This window comes from Siniperca chuatsi, linkage group LG3 (assembly GCF_020085105.1).
Source record: "Siniperca chuatsi isolate FFG_IHB_CAS linkage group LG3, ASM2008510v1, whole genome shotgun sequence".
NCBI classification, from domain to species: Eukaryota; Metazoa; Chordata; class Actinopteri; order Centrarchiformes; family Sinipercidae; genus Siniperca; species Siniperca chuatsi.
The window spans coordinates 10,759,911-10,775,118 of NC_058044.1; the positions used below are offsets into that span (position 1 = coordinate 10,759,911).

At 40.0% G+C, this 15,208-nt stretch overlaps 1 protein-coding gene across 13 annotated transcripts in view; it reads right to left on the minus strand.

Moving 5' to 3' along the window:
- Positions 1 to 15,208, minus strand: part of dclk2a (doublecortin-like kinase 2a) — a 153,144-nt gene that overhangs the window by 5,958 nt on the left and 131,978 nt on the right. For 6 of the 13 annotated variants that reach the window (XR_006377446.1, XR_006377447.1, XM_044190088.1 and 3 more), the window contains exons 3-16: positions 14,013 to 14,142; positions 11,593 to 11,691; positions 11,063 to 11,113; positions 8,189 to 8,283; positions 5,874 to 5,961; positions 5,318 to 5,426; positions 3,840 to 3,897; positions 3,316 to 3,435; positions 3,086 to 3,232; positions 2,866 to 2,999; positions 2,298 to 2,375; positions 1,701 to 1,797; positions 812 to 892; positions 542 to 655 (exon numbers count right to left, since the gene is read on the minus strand). Coding sequence is in view for 11 of the 13 variants with exons in the window: in XM_044190088.1 (XP_044046023.1) it covers positions 542 to 655; positions 812 to 892; positions 1,701 to 1,797; positions 2,298 to 2,375; positions 2,866 to 2,999; positions 3,086 to 3,232; positions 3,316 to 3,435; positions 3,840 to 3,897; positions 5,318 to 5,426; positions 5,874 to 5,961; positions 8,189 to 8,283; positions 11,063 to 11,113; positions 11,593 to 11,691; positions 14,013 to 14,142 (1,401 nt within the window). In the remaining 2 variants the exon portion in view is untranslated. The remainder of the gene's footprint in view (positions 1 to 541; positions 656 to 811; positions 893 to 1,700; positions 1,798 to 2,297; positions 2,376 to 2,865; positions 3,000 to 3,085; positions 3,233 to 3,315; positions 3,436 to 3,839; positions 3,898 to 5,317; positions 5,427 to 5,873; positions 5,962 to 8,188; positions 8,284 to 11,062; positions 11,114 to 11,592; positions 11,692 to 14,012; positions 14,143 to 15,208) is intronic. The other 7 variants (XM_044190083.1, XM_044190082.1, XM_044190081.1 and 4 more) reach the window with 7 other exon arrangements.

The following is a 15,208-nucleotide window of genomic DNA, read 5'->3' on the forward strand; positions in this document are numbered from 1 at the left end:
TCGAACTGTACAACAGGAAATGATGCAAGTGAGGCTTGAAACGGACAGGAAGGAAGGATGCAACTACTACAGGAATGACTTCTTCAGCCCTGTCCGATCTCCACGTTTTTCCATCATTCCATCTCTAAAATCCTGTCTGACATGTTTACAGTAGCATAAGTTGTTTAGAAGTTGTCTTTAACGTCCACTTGGATGATGATTGAGGCCAGATATTCTTGGACCAGTGATAAGATTCATATAAAGTGAATTAGGAGCTCAATCTTCTGTTTTTGGGTCAAACATTCACCACTATGCAGTAAATGTTTGGAAAACAGCCTGACATGTTCAAACTGCTCTAGACACCTTGTCAATTACTATTAAACCCATGTCAACACCTCAGTATTGCAGATTTAAGGTCACTGAAAGTTAACAATCTCGTGAAGGTCATTAGATTACTGTCAGCAGTAAATCAGAAAAATTGGGCAAAAGTAGGACAGTGATATTTCCTAAATCATGGATTGTTCATACATTGGTTTGTGAATGTTTTTTTTTTTGTGCTTACCATGATGACTGACACCCCGGCTGTGGTGGTGTTGTGCTTAGGCGCAGTGTTAAAGTGCGTCTTCAGTTTGCCTGTGACCTCCATCTTCATGTTGTTCCCAATGACTGCGTCGTCCTGCATACACACAAACATGCAATGAGGTGAAGTGGTACAATGGTTTTTCAACAGACGACATCTTAATGTACAAATCGCAAATGCACAAAAGTCATGCTGCACTAAGAGGTTGTATGTGCACATATACATGCAAATACAGACACTGCAATGAGATACCGTAACCCAAGGGTGGGAGAGGATGTCTTGTGCTGTGTATCGAGCCTCAGAGTTGACCGTCAGCATCTTTCCAATGAGCTCCTGCAACAAAAAACACACCACAGTTTAGGATGACATCAAAGCTAAATATTGTTTTAACTCTACATCAGGAGTGTCCCTCAATCGTGGTATTGTGACCTTGATTTGACAACACACACACACAAAGAGGTGGGCTATAATTCAATATTATTGAATATCTACTGTAGCTCTTTAGCTGCTTAATGCTCCACTACGTTCACTAGCTAGTTGCTAACTGTGTCTGTCTGCTGTTTGGTGCTGGGGAGGTAGCGTACAGTAAGTAGGTTTTTAGAACTTTCTTACTGTGCACAGCTGCCTGCTGCGGTTAAAAACACTGATAAAAGCTGTGAGACTGAACCAAAACCAAAGCATTGAGCTGAAAGATGCTAAAAAGCTTCACAGAGCTGTAGGAACCTTATATTCACCTTACATATTACTATCACTTCACACATTGTTCATATGAAATATTGATTAGCTGCAGTTTTGAGTATTTTACATTATTGTTTGCTTGTGCTCGTGTGCACTCACAAAGTCTAAATCAACCTTTCTTAAATTTACGCCTGCACAGCTACATACTGTAACTGCAAGTAGTTTCATGCTGTGTGTATAACTGCACTTGTCTACAGTGACAGAGCCACAGTAATAGCAGTGGATTTAATTAGCAGTTTGGTTTTGCATGCTGAGCGCGGCCTGTCACCTTAATACATGACATTAATTTAGAGGGTTGGAGGGGTTTCTGTGTCCATGGGCAGACAGTCATTAAAGTAGTGTGAGCCATGTAGGTTCACATTGTGTGTGTGTGTGTGTGTGTCTCTGTCTCAGTGGTCCCAACCTTGGCTGAGTCAGTGATGTTGTCCCAGTAAGGACTGGGAAAGTCCAGACGCCCAAGAAGGATCTGGTCAAACAGATCCTCTTGCATGTTACTCTCACTACACGGAAAGACACACATAGACACTCAGCGAACAGAAATTCATAATGTATTACTCAGCAAACATGGCATACCTCTACATTGAAAAAAACTGCACTGTGTGTACATCACTTTGTATAATAAAAAGCTTCACCTGTAACCTACCTTTTAATTATGTGCTTATTATAATAACCGTGAAATGTTATAGATTAAACATGGATCAAATCCCTCCCACACTATGACTGCAGGGTGACAATCCTTAACACGACTAATCACAGCAAATGTTTGTCGTATGCATGTAGCATAAGATATTCGAAAGGTATGTAAAACAAATTGCCAAATAATGTGACTGAACTCTTTTTAATATTATCCATGTCTGAAACCTTTACTCAACATTGTGTTTATTGTTTAAAACTGAAAATGATCATACTGGTTTGGTACTACAATTGGTGCTGTGAGTGAATAGTTTAATTTATGTTTAAACATGAGCTTTACTGGACGATATGAACTGAGGACGATTACCTTCTAAATGGAGGGAAGCCACACAGAAGGATGTAGGTGATGACACCTGCAGCCCAGATGTCCACCTTCAGACCATAACTGTAGAAAGGGAGTCGAGACATGGAGACAGAAAAGGTCAGTTAAGGATTAACTGCAGCTAAATAGCTTACAGCAAATCATTTCCATCATCCCAGTGTTACATATACAGTAGATAGCTGACTCACCCTAAAACAACAAAATAAAGTACAACGTATTGACATTTTGGAAATTCAAGGTTTTCAATCTACTATAATGATATGTTAGTAAATCTACCACTACAGCCTTTTATGCTGTCACATATACATGGTTTGTGTTGCTTTATTCAGTATGCTGATACACAAAATACCAATCTCCTTTTAATCTCCATACTGCTGATTACTGCAGACCCACATTTCTACTCTGCTCTTGTACGTAGAACAGATATTTCCATCAACTCACAGATCAGTAAAAACATGTTTCTCTAACAAGCACCTTCACTGGTGAAAACTAAAGATGTAGGTATTGAAGTATTACAGTATACAGTATTCTGCCAAAAATAAATCTAGTTTACCCAGACTCTGCGATGATTTCTGGAGCCACATATGTAGGAGTTCCACATACGGTGTACAAAGGTCCTTCCACCACTGTGGCCAGGCCAAAGTCCCCGAGTTTCAATGACTTGGTGCCATCTGGATACTCAAACACCTAAAATGAAATACATGCTCCGTTAAAGCCCACTGAGCAGCTGGATTTGTAGGTGAAGAAAGTGGTGTGAGCGTAAATATAAATACCAGCAAGTTCTCTGGTTTAATGTCTCTGTGGACAATGTTCATGCTGTGCAGGTACTTCAGAGCTCCAGCGAGATTGTACACCATGACAGTGGCGTCCCTCTCTGTGTATTTGGCCAAGGAGGTGATGGCATCAAATAAATCCCCTCCCTGTGCCAACATCAACAAAGTGGTTATACATCAAACCACATAGAGAAATGAGGATTGTGCATGGCTATTAACCTCTATTGTACCTTGACAAGCTCCATAACCAGGTAGAGTTCAGAGGAAGTGTCCACCTCCTCTATCAACATGATGATGTTGGGGTGTTTCACCTTCCGCAGCACTGCAACCTCATTCTCTATGAGGTGCTCCTGGAAACACACCAAAGCAAATAATCCAAGTGTGTATTTTACTGTATGCTCCAGTACACAGGATTTACACTGAGCCATTATGCGAGTAGAATGATTCTGCATTGTTGATTGAATCAGAATTGGTGTCAAGGGTGTGTGATTCAGTGTGTGTGAAAGTGGGAAGATAATTTGAGTTAGGTAATGAATTAAACATTACCAGCCTAACCTAACCATGTGGGATAAGAGGATCAGAGACACACACAGGATTGTCTGTGTGTGTCTCCGAGGTGTGTGTGGGTGTTAATAATGCACAATGGAACACCAACATATGACCCGTCCTTATGAGTGTGTGCATGGGTCTGAAGGCAATACACACAGAGAGAAGAAATGGGAGATGGGGAGGGGAAAAAAAGACAGTGTGAGACCTTTCCACTGCATTTAGCCTTGTCGATGATCTTCAGTGCAAACTCTTTTCCTGTGGACCTGAACAGAAACAGTGCAATTAGGGCTAACAATAAAAACAGCACTGACGCTGCAACTATGTCAGTAATACAAATCAAGTGCTCACAACAGTGCCGCAGTTACAATGAGCAGGAGCACTGCCACAGCGTTATTAGAAAGGTACTAGCATGAGCAGAGATGCAGTGCGGGTACAGGCAGGTTCAACAAGAATCTGAGAACACATACAGAGTAACACCAGGATGAAGAACAGTGTTTCACTGCCATCTCAGGTTGAAACTTTCAAGTTTGTTTTACCTCTGTGATGGGTGCGGTCAGAAGTGAGCTCTGTTGCACCTGTAACCACATCCAACAGTGATGTCATGGTGAACTGACACGCTCGGGAGTACACCTCTACAGCAAGGTGAGAAGTTAAACCACTGGAGGTCAGCAGTGGTTTTAAGTTAACCAGTTTAAGTTCAAGTTTAACCATTCTAGAGGTTTTCCGTTGTTGTTTTTTAAATGTTTCTACTCGCAAAATATACACAATGAAAGGGCTACAACTCAAAGGTACCCTGTGGAGTTTTTGACCACTAGTGGCGCTATGGAGTTCAAAGTTTTGATGAGCTGGTCCCTGTTTTGTTTGTATCTCCTGCTTACTACCACACACATGAGGATGCACCAGTACAAGCACAAGGAAGTGACGCAATGCACATTCCTGCCAACGGTTTAATACCATTCCACTGATACAGAAATGTAGCAATGCACCAGCAAAAGACAGGTGGGAAGAAGACTCCTAGCCGATTTAATCAGACGTATGGATGGACGCAGTGAATGTAAACAATGCAGGTTTAAAATAATCAACAAATCTGAGTATTGAGCTTCTTGACCTCTGGAAACAGTATAGCTTTCAACTACACCTCACAGTCTTTATTCAGGACTGTAAGATGCTGTGAAAGCTCAGAGAGCTAGTAAGTGAACCTTTGATCTTCAGAAAATTGGCTTTGTAAATGTTTTTCTGAGGAAGGAAATTAATTCACCATGTTTCTTAGGCCTCAAGGATGCACACAATGCATTTTGGTAAGACATACTTACTGTAAACATAACTGTGTTTGTTTACAAGATACTCCACAAGGAGCATTTAAGTACTTTCCAGGAAGGTGCATCAGATTATGAGAACACACACACTTGACAGGCCTCCTCTCATCATCATCCCCCCCTGTCTGCCTGGGCAGTGTGTTGACTCAGAGATTAAAAGGCTAATGAAGTGAATTCACCTCTGGGTTTAATCCATGGGATATTTCTGTCTCCACAATGCCTGTCATCAGTACTTAAAAACCCTGATAGAGCATTTACCACACGTGACGAATGTCTCACTAAGCTGCACAACGCGGCACCCTGCTGTGCGGACAGTTGACAACTGTGCATTAAACATTTCCAGTCTGATTGAATGTGTTTCACCTACCTCTCCACACACTCTTTGACCACAGCGAAGTTGCCATCTCCGATGACCTTGCCAACCTTGTACTTTTCCAAGACGGCGGAGGCAGGCAGGTAGCGGTTACCATTAACTGCTGAGGAGAGACAGGGGTTACAACAGGCAACAGACACGCCTTGCTGTTTAATAAAACTAAGGGAGCTCTGGCAGAAACTCAAGACTGAATTAAAGGACCACACACTGTGCAGCAAAATAACACACGCACAAAGACGCACAGTGATCTCTACTCGTCTTCCTGTGCCAATATTATGTCTATACACACACACAGGGCCCTAAAATCATTTAGTTAAATATCTGCTCATACAGCACTGGGATATTTCACTCTCCACACAAGGCCTACTTTTGTTGAGTAAGCAAATTCTGAAATGTGCCCTGATAGGAAAAGATGAGGATGATTTTAATGTGATAGTCAATGTCATTTCCACATGCTAGAGGGTGAGGGAGTCCATGCAATAGTGTTGTCTTAGTTGGGAGATCAGGTGAATGCGTCAGACAAAAAAGGAGAGGAGAGGACAGGACGTACCCTCTGGACTCATTCGATTAGTTTGCTCCTGGTGGTTGTTCAACGAGCCATTTACATTTGGGGAAGAGATGTGATGTGACTGAGGGATCTGCAGGATGCAAATACAAACAAAAATAGAGATGAGCACCGGGCCTAAAGCAAAACCCACAGACAAATCTCCATGGCAACCTTAGGCTTTAAAAGCGCCCACAAAACATGCTGCACATGGATAAAACATAGATGGTTTATTATTGGTGGCTCACTTTTTTAGTGGCTTTCAGTGATATTTAGTGGTATCAGTGGTATTTTGTTACATAAAAAATATGTTTCAGACTAGTTAATGAACATTATAGTCAAGATTTGTAATTTAGCAAGCTACACAATTTTTATGCTATATAAATAAAAAGCACTGCAGAGTTGTAATTCGCAAATTTTCAACATTGTTTTTGTTCTTAAACTAGAAAAATGACCTGTGGCTGTACAGTATGGTGAGATATTCTAGAAAGCATGCTGCTCACAAACAACACATTGTTTGAAAAGAACAGCCTGTACATCAATCCTAAAATAAACATATTATTATTTAAATAGTGAACTAGGTCTAAATTAAGCTTGCCCTTCAAAATGTACAAGGTGTGAGAGCTACTGGAATAGATCTCCTCCTCCATATCCACTTATCATCACTGCACATAAAACCGTTATGGCTCCAAATGAATGATTCATTTGTTAAGAGCGTCATTTCTGCAGAGCAGAGCAGTGGCAATTTCAACATCTTATGGCTATATTTTTGAAATGTCAGCCATAAATGCATGTCCCCAGCTTTAAATCAGAGCAGTGATCTTTTCCATTATGTATAGTAATGTTCTTTACCTTACTGCACCGTAATGGACATTACCTTACAGTAAGGATCTATTATTTAGTCTAAAAGGGAGTCCTTTGGACCAAAGTAGAAATGGGACACCTTCAATGTCTCTTTTACAACTGGATACATAAAAATGCTTTTTTCTCTGATAAATAACTTCTTTACCTGGCTTTTGTTTACCGGACCACTTCCATGTGACTGTTTTAGTGAGGATGAATGAGAGAGAGAGAGTGAGCGACTATGTCATTAACATCCTTGTGCTTCCTTGTTTAGTTTTTCAAAAAATGTTACTCTACTCAGCCTCTTTGCCAGTGAATTTTAAAGCTGTCAGTAAATCATAAAAATCTAATATCCTGCCAAATGAATGTGGATGGATAAGTCTTTGACTGGGCTTAGAGAGGAACGGTGGCACTCTGGAGGAAGTTTGCCAGCTGGCTGGAGCAGTTAGAAATGTTAGTTTGGGACTAACATGCAGCTTACAGAAGAATCCATCAATAAATCAGATTAGTATCTCAAACTCTACCAAAAATACATCATAGAGCTGCAACATGGGCTGTACAGACTTGTAGGTCATACATGGCTGTCACTCAGTTACTTGACTTGACTTGACTTCACATTGACTTATTTAATAATTTTGTGGTAAGTAGGTCAATGCGATTTGGCCTTATCCCCACCTTAAAGTACAGACTTCATTTATGTGTCTGAGGTCTCTGCGCTTTGCCAAGTGAGTCATTACAGCTAAGACCAGTAAAGGTTTGACATTTTTAAGGGGACAGATGCAGACTGAAGACCAACCATAAAACCTTAAAGGTAACCTGTGGAGTTTCTGTCCACTAGTGGCGCTATGGACTAGTGTTTTTATGAGTGGGTCCCCCTTTTTTTTTTGTATCCCACACAAGCACACAGGTGACGCAATACACATTCCCGCCAAGAATTTTACGCTATTACACTGATCATGCAGTTTTCAAATTTTTTCTAAAAAATAAAAAAAGGCTTTGCAAAGGTTTTACGAGGAAGGTAATGCATTCAACATGTTTGTTAGCCCTTAAGGATACACACAAAGCTTATTGGTGAGAATACCAAATGTAAACTGAACTGTGTTTTTTCAGAAGAAAACTCCACAGGACACCTTTAACTTCATCCATATCTTATCCATATAACTGTTCCGGCCTTTTGCCAGTTGTCTTAATGAGATAAATTGCAATAGTCAATGAAAACATACAAATGGTGCCCAATTTGTGAAATTTAGTAATTTAAGCAATTTCACAGTCTCTGTCCGTGTAGTTCTTTTGCTCCGTCATGTGTCCCTCATGTGTATGAGACAGACTGTCAGTGTGAATGCATACCTACAGTATATGCTGTAAAAAACATTCTACACTACAAAACACTGTACTGTATAGATAATGTGTTTGAATACAGCTGCATGTTGTGGGTGTCTGTGTGCACAACATCTACTGTATGTGATATACCGTCCTACCTTAAAACTGGGGATGGGTCGGGGGCTGGTGGGAGATGGAGTGGAGGATTTGGTGGACTTTGGAGTTGAGATCTGGCTGCTTGAGACACCATTTACTGTATTGAGAAAAACAGACAGGAGATAGTAAGAGCAGGGGAAATAGTCTGATCGTGAATACAAGTTATTTTTATAACGTGTGTTTGTATATACACAAATATGTGTGTGGATAAGACTGCTTGCCAATGACTCGAAGGTGTTCGAAGGTGCCTTTCTTTCTGCTACACGGTAATCTATGGTATTTATATGTAATCTTCTACAATGCATCCATATATTAAGAAAAAGTCCCACACTGGGTAGTTGTTTTTATCAGATGCGAAGCACCTCATGGAACTGCCTGTAACTTACTTACTCACACAATCGCGTTGAGCAGGTTGCTAGCGGGAGCTGAGTGGTCATTTTGGACCTGTTCTACACATCAGCAGCAGCAGTTTAGACCTGCTGATGTAGAGATGTTAATGTCGCCACTTACAGGCAAAGAGTGCAATAGTTGCTGAAACTTCAACACACCTGCAGGCAACTGGTATTATAACTGCATTTTTTCTTTTTTAAAGCTGCTGGTTTCCTTTGTGTGTTCACGAGATGTTTACCATCTGTTAGCAAAACTACAATAATAGCCTCCACAACAAGCAACGACAAACACTAACCTCCACACAAAAACAGCAGCTACAAACAAGCAAAAGCTACAATTACAACACTCATTACTTACAGCGTTACAACTGCAAAATCTATTACTTTCATTGCCTGCAGATGGGACATGTGTTGAAGTTGCAGCAACTATTACATTCTTTGCCTGCACATCAGCAGGCTACATCTACATCTAAACTGCTGCTGCTGTTACTTTTCTTGCCAATTACTGAACTGAATGAATATGACCATAAATTATACATGGTAATAGAATCTATGCCTCAAATGATTTGGTTCAGTTTACATCATAAAAAGGTTTCTTGTTGGTGTAAATATCCCAATATTAATGGACTTCCTCTGTACTACTATGTAACACATATCCATAATATACTTTAATGTGTAACATGAGGTGCACAGGCACGCAACAGGGATGAGAGCTTCTACTGAGTGATTCATTCTTTCAAGAACAGACTATTTCTGCCTCCCTCTCTCTTGGTTTCTGGCACAAATACAGAGACATAATGCGTCAAACTTAAACTCAGTCTCTTCATCTGCATAAACTCAGCTGAGCTGAGGAAAATCATTTCACACTGCCTACAGGCTGCATATTCGCACTACTGTTTCAGAGTTTTGTTTCACTATACAATCACTTAGAGGTTTTTTTTTCACTTAACTTTCCTCTGGGTATGTATCTTGGGTTTGTAAAGGAACTTTTGAAGCACTATTTGAGAAAAACTCAAACATACTACATGACATTAGCACATTTTAATGTTGTAAAAGTATAATTTCACTTTTGAGCACCTCAGCTGCTACAGATGAGGCATATGATGTAACTGCTCAGTGAGAGCAGGATTTAATTAACGCAGCTGAAGAGTGAGTCTAATCAGTTCATGGCTTTGAATCAGTGGATTCTGCAGCAGCAGGCTTTCAAATTAGATAGATTCATATAATACATGACATCATGTAGTCTAGTCTGGGTCAGAGGAAGAGAGAAAAGAAAAGTTAAAAAACATTATATAATAAAGAAATTAATTTTGTGGCTCAGCACAGTCCTTTCACCTCCAACCAAAATGACAGGCAAGACAAAAAAACTGGCACTGTTTAGATATAATGCTCAATTAATACTAGAAAACATTAATGGGTGGATAATGGATGAAAAATGTGGACAAAAAGCTTTGCTATACTTTTTTCTTCTCACCACTGTTGGGGTAAAAATGTCAAGTCCAGTCTGAGTGTGTCCCCTGAGGAAAGGCCATATTGTTACCTAAATCCAAAGCCCTTTATAACATCTTATCAGTTTGTCAGCCTAATGCTGCATTCATGCAGTGACGGTAGAGTGAAAAGTACAGGGAAACCTCCTAACTTGTTAAATTTGTTGCCCCCACTGCTAACCCTTAAGTTACAACATTTAAATAGACTTAATTAGCTACTTTTTGTGTTACAGATTTGTAGCAGTTCATTATGTGAAACAGTGTATACTGTATCTCCTTTTAAATTATATGAATCAACTGTATCAGTGTTAATATTGAATTTTATTTAGATGTAACTGCCAGTAATGGAAGCTCTGTTTAATGACAATTCTTTAGTTATCTCAGACTTGAACTTACAACTAGGAGGCTGAGGTGGAAGGTTTTTCCCACTTCATGATGCTCATAATTACAGTCTGAACGATTCCATGTGAACAACTTTGAACAGTGCTGTGCTTGGAGTTAGGCATGTTAACGAGCTACCATGTTTACCATGGAATGTTTCACGTTAGCATGTAACTTTTAGCATGTTAGCAAGTTCACATGCGCACAGTCAGCAAGGTAACATGCTAACATCTAGCATGTAAGTGTGACATTTAGCATATTAGCATGCAATGTTAACAGTAATCTCAAATGACACTTAATTCATCATTAGATTCAGAGGTTTCCTGACAAGAAGAACTTCATCTGAGGACCACGTATCTCACCACAAAATTTTCAATCCAGTTTTCAAGACATTTCACTCTGGACCGTGTTGGACTGACAGACCAATCAACCCAATCAACTGACTGACAGTGTTGAGTGCTTTGTGGCAACTCTTAAACCACCAGCCTTTATTCTCAAGAGAAGAAGAGAGCCCTAAAGCTGTGAGAAGCTCGTTTTACTCAATTACTTTATCCTGATAACCAAAGTACATTGATATGGCAGATGTTGGATAACTATGTGACGCCATCACCAGCCTCACCTGGGGATTTGATTGGAGACTGACTGGTGGAGTAGTGGACAGTTTGCCTTGCTGCAGTGCCAGAAGCAAAATAAAATAAAATAAGGCAGATATTATTAAGTATTATCACATTACAACATACTCTGAATCTGGGTGAACTTCCAAGGCTAAACTGAGAGTGCAGGCACTCCAAACTGGCAACCTCTCAAACACTTCTTCTTTAAACTTGACGTAATGGCTTGTAGAACACTAATTACTCAGCACAATATCACCATCTCTCAATGCACCACAAAAATTGCTTAGTCACTCGTGACAGCTGTTGAGAGTTTAGGATGAGGCTGCCAAATAAAGAGGCTATTACTCAGCCTGTCAGCCATAAATGTACCTACAGAGTTATTCTGGCATCTGATAAATGGGATTTTTGACCTTTCAGATTGTCTACTTACGAGTTAGTATGTTATCTGACTATGCGTGAATATCTCTTAATTTAACAGGGCTAATACACACTGTTTCTAGACTACTGCGTATGTGTGTACAGTCATGTGACTTACCTGCACCAGGGGACTTGCTGCGTCGTGAAGGTCCAGGGCTCTTAGCTGTCCGGTTCGGAGTAGCAGAGCGGCTGTGAGACGATTTTAGCACTCTGCATTCTGGGAAAACAACACACTCAGGGTCACGATGGTATATATTAACTCTCAACACACTTGTTCTTTCTTCTCAGTCAGAGTTAATGTGGCACAATTATGCCCAACAAGCTGCTGTACCAGGGATATGGCCCTCGAAATGTTATTTATGTGGCATGATTTCATGAATGCAGGTTACACTTGATTATGGGGACAGAGAGGCAGCAAAGAACAGAGGCAAATAGTGTTTAGTCAAAACAGATTAAAAAGCACAGAAGAACAAATAAATTACCTGATATTGGGTTCCAAAAACCAAAAACAGAGGTTCGATACCCAGCCCTAATTTTAACAAAAAATGCTGTAATGTAGGATATAATCCTCCTAAGAGCTAGCTAGAAAGATAACATATTGGCCATAAAAAGGCAGCTCTAAGAATTACTTTTACATTAATGTAATTACAATTAAATAACTCTAAATTACATTTGTTGATTTTAGGTGGCTTCATCAAGATATAATGTTGAATTTCAACTGATTTGTAACTGATCTGAGGATAGAATATCCTGTCTGGTAAAGAGCCCCACTACACCTAAACACCTATATTATTTAGACTAGTTGGCAGAAATTAATTACAGCGTTATTATTGATTTGTTAAATATATAAAATATATACAGTATCACATCAAGATTTGGTAGTGATGTCTTTTACTGTCAGAGCAAAGCAGTTACAAGAGTTTGTGTTTTCCCTTGGAATATAACATCTGGGCTAAAATGATCACTGCACATGAATGGTGTTGCTGTGTAGCTGTGTGCAGTAGGAGCAGATGTAATGAAGCCTGTGGTAAACTTGTCAGGGCTTTGTTAATGAGGTTGGGGGCGGTGAGAGGTATAATGTAATGACACACACACGGAAAAAAAAAACACGGCCACAGAAGCACTCCAACAGTGCATTTCTAATGTGTTCTCCATGCTATATATCACCAGATATTTGTTTCAATGGCTGATTAAAAAGGGGCTCTCCATATAGTACGATTCCTTGCATGGTGTACATATGAAACCAACAAACAAACCAAATCTTTTTTTAGGACAACCCCTGAAGTGAAGATATTCTTCTCTACTTAAAAAGCACTTAGGATTAGAAAAGAAGATATATGGTCAGTTTTAAGTTTTTTCTTGTTTTTGTTTGTTTGTTTAATTTTTTTGTTTCCACAATTGGAAGACTCTCTTTATACTAAGAATTACTGGAGAGGTGCAAGGCTGCATACTCAGCCACTAACAAGAGATTTGATATATTTCAAGTGCAAAAATCTAACAAAATCTAAAACCGTTGGCACAAAAACTAACATATTGCTGAAGGTCCAGGTGGCAATGGGCGGTTTTTCTACATACATCTTCTGATTACACCATTACAACATATATTTTTGTGCCTTTTTGCATGATCTATTGTGCAGGCCATTTTCTACATTTTTATTCTTTCCATGTTTCAGCAGTAGAGTGTGTACTGGACCTATTTTGCAAAAGGAAGAGCAGCTTCTGTACCTTTAGCAGAGAGTACAGGGTGCCTTTTTTGTTCTTTCAAAGACCTAATTCTTAAAAGTGGAGCACAGGAGTGTAAGTGGGACAAAAGCTCCAAACTATCTCTGAATACGACCAATGCACCATCATTCATACTAACAGTCAACACAGTGTGTGTTTGGATATGTCTCCCTGGTAACCTGACAAAACAACAAAAAAAATTAAACAGGATGTCAATACTTTGGACTGTTACTATAATAAACTCCTTTGTCCTTCCCATGAGGTCATCCCATGTTGGCTGAAATTCTACAGCTTTCACAGTGAATGAATCTGCTGGTTTAAAGAGGTCATATCCTGGCTGTGTACTCTCCAACTTTCAGTGTTTTTTCTACAAGATAAAGGGGTGATACCCAACAGAGGATGTGTATAATGTACTGTATGTACAGCACATACGGTACAGAATATGAACATACAAGCATTCACAGAAGCGCACAAGAATGAAATTTCACTCAGTCAACAAGAGTGCAGCCTTTTTTCCTTACCTGGCAGCAAGAATGTGTGTGTGGAAATGTGTAGCATCAATTATTTTCTATAGATGCTGGACTGACTTTCACTTTCCACTATCAAAATTATATTAATCTGAATTAAATTGGAAAGAGAATCATATAAGAAAAGAGTATTTTATACACGCACACAAACCTCATATCTTGCTGTCAACTTCCTGAAGGAAAAGAGCGTTGCAAGCACTAGTGAGGGAAGAATGGTGAGGAAGGACACTAAGGCGAACACACATGCAAACACAGAGACGGATGTATAGTTAGTCTTAGTCAGGCCTACCAGTCACAAAGGCTGTGGAAGCCTTACCGCTGTGATCCAACACAAAATCATCCTGGGCATAGCGGTACTTCTCTGGCCCGCATGCTATAAACACATCATCGTCCCCAAAGAAGTCCTGCAGGCAGGTAATCTGGAAGAAGGAGAAAGAAGGGGGGTAAAGAGGAAGGAGAGATGAAAAAGATGGAGAATATTCAAAAAGGTATAATACTCATTTACTTGTTTTGATAGTCAGAGGCAGCAGTGAAAGAAGTAATTGGATCCTCTGTATAAGTAAAAAAGTAGCAATAAAATAATTAGAAAATTAGAGTTCTGCATTATGAATTTTAAGTTTTTATGTATTTTCATCAAAATGTGTAGACTGAAAAAGTCCATGTGTTGCTTGCAGCCCATTATTTCTGTGCCCCCTGGTCAGGCCCATACCACAGTGCATTTTAAGATACTTCTTCTACTAACGTTGTAACTGTGTGACTCTGCATGTGTTTGAGTGTACAGCACAGAGGCACAGAGCATAACAACAGGACGAGGTCAAAACACCCTGACATCCAGAATACTGCAGAGTAAATGCAGAGTCAAGGGAGGAAAGCAGTACAGTTAGCATTTGTGTCGCAGGGTCATTTGTCTTGCTTTTTCTATTCTGTCTCACACTGTGATCGTCATTTTCTCTGCAGCTCAGAGTGCTTTTCCTTTTACACCCACGACCCACCCCTGGAGACGGAAACAGGAGTTACTTTTAAACTATAGTCAGTTGTGCCCACACACACATACACACAGATTATCCCTCTGTTGCTGTAGGTGGACAAGTAGGAAGACAAAGGAGGAAGATCTGTTCATTATCCCACCCCCCACCACACAAAAGTGCACCCACACACTGCCAGGCATATGTACAGTATTTACACACACACACACACACACACACACTTGAAAGGGTAAGGAGGGGGAGTACAAGATGGCTGAAGATTGAGGGCAGATGGATCCTCTAGGGGAGATTGGGGCTGACACAGTGGGGGAAAGTGTGTGTATATGCGTGTGTGTGTGTGTGTGTGTGTGTGTGTGTGTAAGATGGTTATCAGAAAAACCGGTGGTCCAGAAAAGCTAAATGACTACTAAAGAGCACAAACAATCTCCACAGTAAAAAGGAGAGTTAGAGGCTGAGAGAAAAGGAAACAGAAGTGGAGTAGGAGTGAGACATCTCACAA